The sequence below is a fragment of the Acipenser ruthenus genome, chromosome 6 (assembly GCF_902713425.1).
Source record: "Acipenser ruthenus chromosome 6, fAciRut3.2 maternal haplotype, whole genome shotgun sequence".
Lineage (NCBI taxonomy): Eukaryota > Metazoa > Chordata > Actinopteri > Acipenseriformes > Acipenseridae > Acipenser > Acipenser ruthenus.
The window spans coordinates 39,881,673-39,895,926 of NC_081194.1; the positions used below are offsets into that span (position 1 = coordinate 39,881,673).

General features: G+C 40.5%; 1 protein-coding gene across 9 annotated transcripts in view; it reads left to right on the top strand.

Annotated features, from left to right (window-relative positions):
- Positions 1 to 14,254, top strand: part of acoxl (acyl-CoA oxidase-like) — a 128,785-nt gene that overhangs the window by 18,094 nt on the left and 96,437 nt on the right. For 6 of the 9 annotated variants that reach the window (XR_009328890.1, XM_059025376.1, XM_059025373.1 and 3 more), the window contains 2 exons: positions 444 to 614; positions 4,960 to 5,092. The exons of 1 other annotated variant lie outside the window; for it this stretch is intronic. Coding sequence is in view for 2 of the 8 variants with exons in the window: in XM_034017121.2 (XP_033873012.1) it covers positions 444 to 614; positions 4,960 to 5,092; positions 5,279 to 5,302 (328 nt within the window). In the remaining 6 variants the exon portion in view is untranslated. Of the gene's footprint in view, positions 1 to 443; positions 615 to 4,959; positions 5,093 to 5,278; positions 5,399 to 14,254 lie in introns of those variants that run through there. 2 more of the 9 variants (XM_034017123.2, XM_034017121.2) reach the window with 1 other exon arrangement.

Consider the following 14,254-nt stretch of genomic DNA (forward strand, 5'->3'; position numbering starts at 1 on the left):
TTTGATTCATTCGTACTCGTACAGTCATGGACAGCATTTTGGATTACTGCGTTTCGCCGGACGATTAATTGTTTGCTCATACCCCAGAGCAGAAATCCCTTCCTTCGGTTCAGCCAGCTCCTCCTGTGCCAGGAGTATCTACTCAAAGGCAACTGCGAGCTACAATTTTTCCAGCACTAGCCTTTTCAGCCCATATGTCCGCCTTTCCATCTCTTTCATCGGATCCTTCGTCTGTTCTCCTCTGCAGCTGCAGATCAGCACAACATTCCAGTCAATCTCCTGTTCACCGTAGCTCCCGCCTGTATACTAGATCGGCTCCAGCTTCAGATATCAAAAACTGGACAATCCAAAACCTTCAACAGTTTCTCTGCAATAAAAATATTCCATTCAAATCGACAGCACGTAAGGAACAATTATTTAACATGTATTTATCTACTCTTCAGGTTTCCCCTCGTCGCAGATGTTATGACGAAACCTCGGATCGTCGCTTTCCAGTCCCCTCCGCTCCCTCTGAATCAGCCTCTCAAAGCCCCGCCTCCACTTCCCGAAGACCCAGTGGGCGGAGTCACTGCAGCAGCCATCTATCAAAGGCTCACACAGCAGCTCCTGGGCAAGTGAGTACCAAGACTTTTTTACAGTCAGAAGCGGCTGCTTCCGTGATCCGTCCCGGGTTTTCAGTGTCTGCTGCAGGTGTTCTACAGGTCCCTGCCTGGCCTTCAACTATAACCTCCCAGGTTATTCTCCTCAGTCCAGACATCCAGCAAGCGCCGACAGTCACATCTAGGACCACTACAGGTGTCCAGCAGGCCCCCTTAGTGGTTCTTTTTTTTGTCTAATTCAGGTGTCCAGCAGGCCCATGCAGCCACTGGCCGCTGTGAGCGTCCAGCTGGCCCCCACAGTGGTTCCTTCTCTGTCCAATGCAGGTGTTCAGCAAGCCCCTGCATACTTGTCTTCTGTCTTTCCAACTTTGGCTGTCCAGCAGGCCCCGAAGGCCCCTTCCTATTCTCCCAAGCCTATCTCCCTTTCCCTGCGCCACCAGATTTTTGCAGGTGCAGATGGTTTTCCTCCTTACAAACACCCTAGATTCAGCCAGTACCAGGGTGGTTCAGTGTGCAGATCTTTCAGTTACCCTCAAAACATCTGACCCCGCTTATTCAAAACTCTCACCATTTCTGAATTTATCCTAGCTTTCAGTCATTTTAGAGATATCATCTGTGAATTCTATCCTGACCAGCGCCGTGAGCTGGATGATTACATGTCAATTATTCTAGACCTTTCTGTTAGATTCGGAGGATCACACTTCTTCGAATACCAGAAAGCCTTTTCTGCAAAAGCCGCTGCTCGTCTCCAGCAATGGAACCAAAGGATTTACTGGGGAGCCTTGGCTCGGCTGTTGGCATGCTCCATATGTAACTCCACCTCTCACTCCACCATTTCCTGCTCCCTTACTGCCCCTCATACCCGCCTTCTGTTCCTTCCTCCCCGTCCTTCTCTTTCTTTCAATCCTTCCAGGTCTAAGGATGGACGCGGACATGGTATTACTTTCTCTGGCGGCCGTCAGATTTGTAATAATTTCAATGAAGAAGCCTGATCCTTTTCTTCCTGCAACTTCCTCCACATCTGCAGCCACTGTGGGGAAGCACACTCACGATCTGTCTGTCCCCGCAAACCCAAATACTATAAAAACCAAACCTTCCATTGCCAGTGTTCCAAAATGATTGCTATAATTTCTTTCTACACCTGTCAACACTCAAGCTCTGGCCACAGAGTTAAACAAGCACCCTGACACCTCTTTTGTTTCTTATCTTATTAACAGTCTCACTGAAGGGTTTTCTACTGGTCTTTTTTCCTTTCCCAGCTCCTCCATCTATTGCAATAATCTCCAATCTGCCATTTCCGACCCTGACACTGTCGACATTTTACTAAAGAAAGAGTCTCCTTTTCCTATATTTCGCATTAACCCCATTGGCATTGCAATAAGAAAATATTTGGTCAAAAAGAGACTGATAATTGACCTTTCTGCTCCCCGTAACTCCCAGCATCAATAGTTTAATTCCCCATGAAGATTTTTTCTCTACAATATGCAACAATTGACCATGCAATTTCATTAATCAAAGTCGCCGGGAGAAATGCATGGTTGTCCAAGGCTGACATCTCAAATGCATTTAAGATCATGCCCATAGATCCTGCTCTGTGGCACCTCTTTGGAGTACAGTGGCGTTCCAAATGTATTCTTTTTCGGTTTGTCTGACTTTCAGCTGTAGGAGCAGCTCCAAGATTTTTAACACTCTGTCAGAAGCCCTGTGCTGGATTCTTCCAAACAACTACCGCATTCCCTTCCTGCTGCATCTCCTGGATGATTTTCTCTTCATTGATTTTCCTCATGCTCCTCCTGCCCAGAACATCACCATTCTCAGATCTGAGTTTTCAAATTTAGGTGTCTAGCATCAGAAAAAACTTTGGGTCCACTCACTTCCATTGAGTTTCTAGGCATCACTCTGGACTCTCAATCTTTTTCAGCTTCACTACCTCAGGAAAAAATAGGTCGCATCACATCTATCATTTCTATTTTCCGTGTAGGTCCTCCTCCTACCAAACGTGATCTCCTGTCCCTACTAGGCCATCTGAATTAAGCCATGCGGATAATTCCTCAAGGAAGAGCTTTCATATCCTATCTTCTCCAATTAGTCCCATCTGTTGACTCAATGATGTTATATGTCTAGACTCCTTCTGCCGCGAGGATCTCCTGCCTTTGGGAACTCTTGCTGAAAGAATGGAACAGAATCACATTTTTTTATGATGACTGCCTCCTGCTCCCCGAAGACATTCAGCTCTTTACAGATGCAGCTCCTTCCCTCGGCTTCGGAGGATACTGCAGGGGGAAATGGTTTTCGGCTACATGGCCCGAAGAATTCAGCGCCATTCCCTGGTCTGAGCAGTCCTCGTCATTGTATGAGATGTATCCGGTGGCCGTAGTTGTATTTCTTTGGAGGTCCACTTGGGCCAAAAAGTCTATCCTCATACACTCAGATAATTTAGCTACAGTCCAAATCATAAAGGTCGCTCATCTTCTTCCCCTTTAATGAAAATATTCAGAAGAATTACCTGGTTATCTGTCTGCCACCAGTTCATTCTCAGAGCCCAACACATTCCTGGCCACCTAAACCTAATTGCTGACTCTCTTTCTCGCTTACAATTTCAGAAATTCAGATCGCTTGCTCCAGAAGCCGACCTGCTGCCAACTCTGGTTCCTCCCTATTCAGACCTGATATTCCTGTGAACCATCCTCTACATCCTCTGGTTCTGCAAGCTCAAGAGACAGCTCTTCTTGGTATTGCTCCCCGCACACTGCGGACGTACTGTCAGCTTGGAATTGTTTTAAAACTATTCTATCAAAGTATCAATTGCTGTTATCCAGTTTTTTCACAAACTCATATTTGATTCCCCTAGTTTGACACTTGGCAACTCAGATTTCATTAGTTCTGAAAGGGCTTCAGAGGTCAGAATTGCCTTCCCCCAAACCCGCCTTCCTATCACTTTTGACATACTTTCCCAGTGCATCTTCTTTATTCGTTCTGGTTACTCATCTCAGTTTTTAGACCAAACTCTTGAAGCTCTATTCCTCTAGCCTTTTTTGGGGATTTCTGATGTGCTCAGAGTTTACAGCACACTCTTATAAATTTAACCCTCAGATCCACCCGTGCATTTCCGACTTCCGACGTCCATTCTCTCCTCTGATGCACTTACCTTTTTGCTCAAAAGAAGTAAAACTGATCAGGAAGGAAAGGGATCCCTAATCTATCTGTTTAAATTAAAATCCCATGTAAGCCCTTATGAATCCCTTCTCTCTTTTCTTCAACTTCGCCTTTCTCAGGGTGCCTCAGCTACCGACCCTTTGTTCGTTAATGAAAATGGAGCTGTCGTTACTCGGCATTGGTTTATTTTGCACCTTCACCAGATCCTTTCCAGAGCCGGATTCTCAGCCAGGCAGTTCTCTGGTCATTCATTCAGGATTGGAGCAGCTTCTTCAGCTTCTTGTCACAGAGTTCCAGACTGCATTATTAAGCAGCTAGGTCGTTGGTCTTCTGGAGCTTATCAAGGCTACATCAGGACAAACATTGTAGATCTTAAAAATGTTTTTTCGCAGACATGCTCTTAGTATCGGTAACCCCTGTTAGGGCTAGTCCTTTAGTGAGCTAATACTCCTACTTGCAGCATTGAGACCTGCTTGTTCTTTTGGGGTCTCTGCCTCGTCCTCACGGCTAGACGTGAGTCCTCAAACCAGGTTAGGTTTGATGCCAAATTAACTTTTCTACGGAAGTAATGTATTATTATTTCTTCCAAAGTGAACATACCTCGCAATTGTTCAATAAATAGTTTAAATCAAATTTGTGTGATTGGTGTTTTGTCCTGAACTACTGAACCAGTCCTGAAAGACAGTGATTTAAAAAAAAAATATTTATTTATTTATTTATTTATTTATTTATTTTTCTGTTGCTATCTTACAGTTCATTTAATTGTTCTTCATCCAAATCGGCATGTCTGCTTACTACTTAGGGGATTTTTTTGCTGGTAATTGGTCACTCGATTTTATAGTTACTGTACATCTGTAACTGTAAACAAAATGGCTACCGGTACTTTAAAATCCTGTGAGGCAGTGCAGTGATTTTGAATATGTGACAAGAAAGGACATCTGGAACCTTGCTCAACCAATCATATTACTCCATAAACAAGAACTTTCAAATTTACAAATCATTTAGTAAATAGTCCATATTTTAGAACTTGAATGTGCGAAACCGCAGATTGAACAACTTTTTTTGTTTTGTTTTTAATGATTGACCCCTTTTTAGTTATTAAGATGTACATCTGCATAAATAATTGACCCCCATGGTATTTTGTAACAGAAGTAAGTATTGTCCTAATATTGCCAAATACATCCGTTTATGGTTGCCTTTTCAGGTTTGGCTCGGTGTCGCCTGGTGGAGTTTATCAGTCACCCATCAAAAGCAAAGAAGCTCGATTCAGCACTATGCTAGCTACCCTTACTCCTGCAAGACTGGCTTTGACTGTCCAGGCCATGGAGGCCATGAAGGTAATGGTTTAAAACACTCATCTTTTTATAGATGATGTGGTTATTATTGCACTACAAAAAATCACCACCTTAACATTTTGAAAAAAAAGTAAAAACCTAGGACCGCAAGTCCTTTTTCCAAAAAAAGATTCAAAATTGGAAAAAATGGGTTTGCGAGTTGTTCTCTCACAAGTGCTTTTCCCTCAGATTTGGGGGAAGTGTCATGAATAATCCCGCAAGTTCACCACCACAAGGTAAATTCAAAAGTTAATTTGCTCGCAAATCACTCTGTTGCAAGAAATTACTTAAGACTGAATAATAATTAAAGGCAAATGTATATATGCACTATTCTAAGTTTTGTTATGGTTTGGCTTGTACGGTTTAAAAAGTGGAAAGGCATTCAGATGACTCCAGAAAGCCAACATTGATAAAAAAAATAAAAAAAAACGATACACGCACCCTACACAAACATTGGTTTGACCCATGGGCCGCACTGTAATAATATCTAGCTATATCTAACATTATCAGCGCTGTGAATGCAACAGAACCCACAGTTTGTGGAGATTGCACAAAATAAATAAATAAATAAATAAATACATTTTTTGAATAGGGGAAGTTAGCAGGGCAATGTTCCAGCATGGGGTAGGGGTACAGACAGGCATGAACGTGTTTAAGTTTAACACTAACCCTAAATAAAATGTTGATAATGATATTAAGCAGTAGTATAATTGAAAGCCGTGGTATTTAAAAGTAACAGAAGCCAGTTTTCACTTTAGTGAAGTAGGCTACAATATTTGTTTTCATTAAAAACTTGTTTATTGAAATTAATGTTCATCTTTTATATTGAAGTTTGTTGTGTACTACTCATTCAATGAAACCAAGTAGTGTAGAGATTTGCTTGTATCGTTCAAGATGTTTTTCAAATCAAGAAAGCTTATTTCATTGTGTATAAAAAATGACAATAGAGTCGCAGTCCTCCTTTCACAGCCATCTTTATGCCATGTAAATGGTAAAGTAATTAAATGTCCCTGGCAGTGGACTGTCTCTGTTTAGCGCACGCAAGAACTTGCAGAATGGATAAAACTGTGTTGAGAATCGTAAGAAAACGCATTTGAGAGCAAAACATTTAATGACATTTTTAACTTTCATAGCTGAAGAGGTGCTGGGGCTATGCCTCGTCAGCCCAAATGATGCGTCTTCATTTTGCAAACAGTTGCGATGGTTATATACCTCAAGAGAGTTGCGGTTGATTTCCTGTGTTAATTCATGTTAATTTATTCATTTCCGCAGCCCTGCGATAATTGCAGTTTCTCTGCAACTCTTTTAGATTTCACTCACTTGCGATTTTACGCAAACCATGTGCACGCAAGCAGAGCTGCGAGAAAGATGAGAAAATTTGCAAGACCTTTGAATATTTGCCCTCATAGTATTTTTCAACTTAATATAAGTTCTGCCAATTATCTTAATCGTGTTAAGATAATTTATCTTAATACGATTTTCAAAAATAAGAAAATTAAGCTTATTTTGAAGAACAATTACCAACATTAAAATGAGGGTAAGATTTTTCACATTAATATAAGCAATAATATCTACAAATTATCCAAGTAAGATTTTTAAAAATAAGAAAAATTTGCTTATGATGCAAACTAGGAGTGTGCAGAATACAAATATTATATCTGTATCTTTTTATTATTAGTTTATTTAGCAGACGCCTTTATCCAAGGCGACTTACAGAGACTAGGGTGTGTGAACTGTGCATCAGCTGCAGAGTCACTTACAATTACGTCTCACCTGAAAGACAGAGCACAAGGAGGTTAAGTGACTTGCTCAGGGTCACACAGTGAGTCAGTGGCTGAGGTGGGATTTGAACCGGGGACCTTCTGGTTACAAGCCCTTTTCTTTAATCACTGGACCACACAGCCTTTAACAGATAACGCCTTTTTAACCCCTGGGCTTCGATGAGAGGGTTCCCGTTTAACCCCTGTGGTTTCCCCTGGGTTTCTTGAAGGGCGTGCCCGTTTAGCCCCCTTTCTACCCCCTAAGCCCAATGGGTCGTGTTTCCCCCCTCGGGGCTCCTCCTGGAGGGTGGCCCCAGTGTAGGTGTAAGCCCTTGGCTTGCCCTTCTGAGTCTGGAGCCAGCGGAAGCTCCTCCCCCTCTGGCACTGGAAACAGCAGCAGCTCCTCCCCTTTTGACATTGGTGATGGCAGTGGCTCCTCCCCCTCCCTGTAGTATAATTTGGAGGTGCTTGTTAAGACATGGTCTCAGAAGTTTTTCCTTTGGAGGGTAGAGTCAATGCTCATGGACGGCTGAGCATCAGAGCCAATTATGTACATCCTTCAGTGCGTCAAACCTTGTGGCTTGTTTAAATTATTATTATTATTATTATTATTATTATTATTATTATTATTATTATTATTATTTATTTCTTAGCAGATGCCCTTATCCAGGACGACTTACAATTGTTACAAGATATCACATTGTATTTTTACATACAATTACATTATTTTTTACACATTCTTTTTTTTTACATACAATTACCAATTTATACAGTTGGGTTTTTACTGGAGCAATCTAGGTAAAGTACCTTGCTCAAGGGTACAGCAGCAGTGTCTCCAACCTGGGATTGAACCCACGACCCTCTGGTCAAGAGTCCAGAGCCCTAACCACTACTCCACACTAGTCACAAGAAGACAATGTGACTATTATCTGCCCAAAGTTGTTTGTGATTGCTCTGATTAACATGAACCATGGCGCTGACAGTCTCTAGATCTCAATCTAATTGCATCTAGGGGATGCTTAATGTTACATTTGTCAGTGCCCACTGGCTCCAACATCCCTGGCACAATTACACACTGATCCATAAGTGTGGCATGTTACTGGGGAAACTCTTCTCACAGGGTTTTAGGTAATGTAGAATAATATAGAATTTTTAACAAGGGATAGAACAACTGCTGATTTGTAGTTGTTTGAAATAGTTGAATAGGTTGATTTTAGCTTGCTAGTACTATACAGTTTGTGCGTTATGTTTTAAATCTGCTTGGCATTATTTCTAAGTTTTATTAGCAGTCTAAAATGTCCTTTATATGTTATTTGATTGCATCTGAAACAGTACACTTCACAATATCTTCACAATCACATGCTCTGCAATTAGTCAAGTACCTGTTTTGATTCAACTCGTTGACTATTCTGTGTTGTCTCTAATCTGTATTTATGCAGTAATTAAAGCACTTTGGGCAAAACATATAGTAATTTATGATTAGCAGTTTTAAAACAACAATAAAGGAAAAGAAAGTGATTCATATTTAGTCATCTTGTCTTTTTGTTTTGAGTCAAGTGTTTGGTCAGAACTGGTGTGGGTTTTCTCACAACAAACAAATTAATTTTAAATTTAGCATGTACTGTACAAGTGATGGGGAAACCCTTGTTATTTCAATATGAGGAAGGTGTAGTTATTACTTTTTCCACTAGAAGGCAGACTTTATCTACAGTCTAAATTTTTTTTCCTTGGACACTGAGCATTCAGTGTTGTTTTTTTAATTAATGATGAAACATTTGAGGACCCCAGTGAATATTAGCCCACAATTTAAAACGTACCTACTGCATGGCACAATTAGCAGTCTGTTTTAAGGACTGAATGACTGGTAGTGTTCAGGTCATGACTAAGGCGCCCTCACAGATCTATTAGGTCAGGGGTGTCAAACTCCCTGGAGGGCCGCAGTGTCTTCTGGCTTTCGTTCCACCCAAGCTCTCAATTACTTAATTAATTGGTCTAATTATTTGATTAACTGGACACATTTAACACTTCTCTTCAGGCCTCAACATGTTTCATAGGTAGTGTACCTTGAATCAAGTGCATTTTTAAAACCATCAGCTGTAAAATATGAAATATGTCAAAGCGAACAAATAATCAGATCAATTATATTAATTGAGATCTTAAGTTGGAATGAAAACCAGAAGACCCTGCGGCCCTCGAGGACTGGAGTGTGACACCACTGTGTAGGTGAACACTGTGCCTGACTGTAGCCATTGCCCTTCACCTTCATATTGTAAGGGAAAATACACAAGCACCAACATTATAAAGCAATATGCTTCAAATGTGTGTATATATATATATATATATATATATATATATATATATATATATATATATATATATATACAGACGTGCTCAAATTTGTTGGTACCCTTGCAGCTCATTGAAATAATGCTTCATTCCTCCTGAAAAGTGATGAAATTAAAAGCTATTTTATCATGTATACTTGCATGCCTTTGGTATGTCATAGAATAAAGCAAAGAAGCTGTGAAAAGAGATGAATTATTGCTTATTCTACAAAGATATTCTAAAATGGCCTGGACACATTTGTTGGTACCCCTTAGAAAAGATAATAAATAATTGGATTATAGTGATATTTCAAACTAATTAGTTTCTTTAATTAGTATCACACATGTCTCCAATCTTGTAATCAGTCATTCAGCCTATTTAAATGGAGAAAAGTAGTCACTGTGCTGTTTGGTATCATTGTGTGCACCACACTGAACATGGACCAGAGAAAGCAAAGGAGAGAGTTGTCTGAGGAGATCAGAAAGAAAATAATAGACAAGCATGGTAAAGGTAAAGGCTACAAGACCATCTCCAAGCAGCTTGATGTTCCTGTGACAACAGTTGCAAATATTATTAAGAAGTTTAAGGTCCATGGAACTGTAGCCAACCTCCCAGGGCGCGGCCGCAAATGGAAGAAGACCCAGGAGGACTCCACTTTTGAAAGAAAAACATAAAAAAGCCAGAGTGGAATTTGCTAAAATGCATATTGACAAGCCACAATCCTTCTGGGAGAATGTCCTTTGGACAGATGAGTCAAAACTGGAGCTTTTTGGCAAGTCACATCAGCTCTATGTTCACAGACGAAAAAATGAAGCTTTCAAAGAAAAGAACACCATACCTACAGTGAAACATGGAGGAGGCTCGGTTATGTTTTGGGCCTGCTTTGCTGCGCCTGGCACAGGGTGCCTTGAATCTGTGCAGGGCACAATGAAATCTCAAGACTATCAAGGCATTCTGGAGCGAAACGTACTGCCCAGTGTCAGAAAGCTCTGTCTCAGTCGCAGGTCATGGGTCCTCCAACAGGATAATGACCCAAAACACACAGCTAAAAACACCCAAGAATGGATAAGAACAAAACATTGGCCTCCTATGAGTCCTGATCTGAATCCTATCGAACATCTATGGAAAGAGCTGAAACTTGCAGTCTGGAGAAGGCACCCATCAAACCTGAGACAGCTGGAGCAGTTTGCTCAGGAAGAGTGGGCCAAACTACCTGTTAACAGGTGCAGAAGTCTCATTGAGAGCTACAGAAAACGTTTGATTGCAGTGATTGCCTCTAAAGGTTGTGCAACAAAATATTAGGTTAGGGGTCCCATCATTTTTGTCCATGCCATTTTCATTTGTTTTATAATTTACAATATTCTGTTGAATAAAAAATCAAAAGCAAAGTCTGATTTCTATTAAATATGGAATAAACAATGGTGGATGCCAATTACTTTGGTCAGTTTCAAGTTATTTCAGAGAAAATTGTGCATTCTTCGTTTTTTGTGGAGGGGTACCAACAAATTTGAGCATGTCTGTATGTATGTATGTATGTATGTATATATATATATATATATATATATATATATATATATATATATATATATACACATTTATGTTCTGTTATAATTAACTGTTTGTTTGCAGTTATTCTGATTGGTTCTTATTGCAATTCCGCAAATACTTTTAAAGTTTCAATTATTTTTTAGTTGCCTGCAATAGATACATGTAGCTTAGGCTGCCTCTTAAGAGCCAGCATCACCTAATGGTCTGCGATTTTGGATCAAGTTACATTTTGTTTTTGCAGGTAATACACAGCAGTGCTCAAGATGGTACTGGTGCTTACTGATATCAATACACTTTGGCTAATCTGGTCCACGGCAGGCAGCTAAATGTAAAGAGCATTAACTGAACACGGTTAAAGTACCTAAACAGACATATAACAAAAGCTGCCATTGATGCATGAGTTGAATGGATTGAAGAAGGACACGTAGGATATGACTCAAGTTCAAAGCCAGGTAAAGAATCCACCAAGAAATTAATAATAACTCAACCCAAACCACTCAGAATGACCGAAAACATCACAAACAAGTGAGGGGCCAGTAATAAATATATTATATATATATATATATATATATATATATATATATATATATATATATATATATATATATATATATATATATATATAATCTCAGTTAATCTTGGTTTTGATTTTGTTGGCCCCTCCTTTATGGTTTTATGTTTGTCTACACCGAATTATACAGAAAAACTCCAGCAATTGCTGTTAAATTGTTTGAACCAACTGCTCAATCACAACAGAGTCAGTTTATTACTCACCTTACTGCATTTTAAATTAAAATGTTTATATTTTTTTATCATTTTCCTTTAAAAGGGTATTAAATGGTTTTTTTTTATAACTTGAAAATGTCTAAATAAAACAAAGCATTCACTGAGTAACGGTTATATGTATAAACAGCATTGTTTATACAGGGTGGCCCACTGAAAGCAGCCCTCGTAAGTAGTAGAAAAAAATAATAAATACATAATCACATGATGAAGCAACACAGACATGTACAGGAATCCTCATTATTACAAACGATTTATATAGGAATGTCACGCCCAACGTGAACATGGACTGAATGCCAACATCATTTTTTTTTGTGATGAAATATTTTTTATGAGGAAGTACAATATAATAATACAATGTCACAAAAATAGTATTCCCCAAGTTTTTCAATTTTTACCCCCCCCCCCCCGACGATAGCCAGCATCAGAAATATCAGCAAGGGTGTGCGAGGGTAGGCGAATGAGAGTGCCATTTAAATAGAGAGTATGTGGGCTTTACAACAACACTCCAGGTTGATACTAACTGAGTAATTATTGGGTCAAAATGTAATTTACAGTGCCTGAGTGAGATTATTATTATTATTATTTATTTCTTAGCAGACACCCTTATCCAGGGCGATTTACAATTGTTACAAGATATCACATTATTTTTACATACAATTACCCATTTATACAGTTGTTTTTTTTTTTTACTGGAGGAATCCAGGTAAAGTACCTTGCTCAAGGGTACAGCAGCAGTGTCCCCCACCGGGAATTGAACCCACAGCCCTCCGGTCAAGAATCCAGAGCCCTAACCACTACTCCACACTGCGCCCCCGATATTTGAGTAGATAAAGTCTTGTAATCTAATAGAGATACTCCATATTTTTCCTCTAGCTGTCCCCATGAAGCAGAAACATTGGGATCAAACCAAACAGAGAGCGGGCACAACACAAATGACCAAAATTACAGTTTAACATTTGGAAGGGATAAGCCTCCTGAAACCTTCTCGCACTGCAGAGTAGAGAGTTTAATGCAAGGTTGCTTCCCTCTCCAAATAAATCTTGAAATCAGGGAATGACGTTTGTCCCAGTACCCACTTGGGTGAGAAAGAGGGAGCATAGAACTGAAAAAACTGACCCGGGGAGCACATTCATTTTAATTATGGAGATTGCCTGAAACGAATTAGGAAGATGTGGCCAGCTGTCCAAATCTGACTTTATCTGAACAAACATTTTATTAAAATTAATGGATACAGTAGACTGCAGAGAAGGCTGAATGTCAACGGCAAGATATTTGAAATGTCTAACTACTGGGATATCAGAAGGAAGGGTACCCATGTCCAGCACGGAGTTTAGAGGCATAAAAGCAGATTTAGTCCAATTAATTTTATATCCAGAGATTGGACTCAAATTGTCGAAAATATTTAAAAGGTGAGGAAGTGAGCGGGGAACATTTTCTATAAACAATAACACATCATCTGCATATATGATGTTGAGTGGAATTAACAGTGATGGGGGCAGAGAGAGCTGACACACAGCTTGGGCGAGTGGCTCTAGTGATAATGCAAACAGTAGAGGAGAAAGGGGACAGCCCTGACGTGCCCCTAGACACAGCAAATTGGGGGGGGGGGGGAATTTATTCCCTGTTAACACCATTGCAGAAGGGTCAGCATATAGGACTTTGATCATATTAATAAACTCTGAGCCCAGGCCCATGCAATCCAGGACCGACCAGAGATAGATAGCACCATTCTAGGTGGTTGAAAGCCTTCTCTGCATCCAGTGAGAGAACCGCGCATGGAGCGTCATTATTTATAGTAGAGTGAATAATATGACGGATATTATCGGAAGCCAGGCGGGTTTTAATGAACACAAGTTTGGTCATGGTGGATTAATTTCATCATATGGATCTCGAGGTGACGTGATAGGATCTTAGCGTATAATTTGACGTCCGAATTAATAAGAGATAGGGGACGATAGCTCAAACAGAGCGTGGGGTCTTTATCTTTTTTTAATAATAGGGAGATGTGGACAGGCTGGCTAGTGGTGACGTCAGACCTGGAATAGAAACACACAGAGTGGTGAGTGAATTGTGAATTGCGCTGTTGCTTCGGTTTATTATTAAACAGAAAAAATAAAAGACTGAACAAAACAGAACACACTTAACAAAACAAACGGTGCGTTGGACCTAATAGAAACAAAGCAATCTCAGAGCAAATGAGAGAGTCTGCTACCATTAAAATAATAGTTCTAAGGGGCTCCCGAGTGGCACATCCAGTAAAAGCACTCGCATAGAGTACAGGATGCGCCCTATAGTCTGGACGTCATCGGTTCGAGTCCAGGCTATTCCTTTGCCGACTGAGGACGGGAGATCCCAGGGGGCGGCGCACAATTGGCCAAGCGCCGCCTGGGGGGAGGGAGGGTTAGGTCGGCCAGGGTGTTCTCGGCTCAACGCGCACCAGCGACCCCTGTAGCTTGGCCGGGTGCCTGCAGGCTTGCTTGTAAGCTGCCCAGAGCTGCGTTGTCCTTTGACATTGTGGCTCTGGGTGGCTGCATGGTGAGTCTGCAGTGTGAAAAAAAGCAGTCGGCCGACGGCACACGCTTCGGAGAACGTGCTGTGAAAAAAATCCCCCAACGTATAAATCCACCGAATTTAATACCAGCCAAAATTTCCCGTTACACGGTATATATTAACTTAAAACAAATCTTTATGCCAACACCTCCAGGCATGTCAAAGTTTGTAGATGGTGCTGTGCATCTGCCTGGTG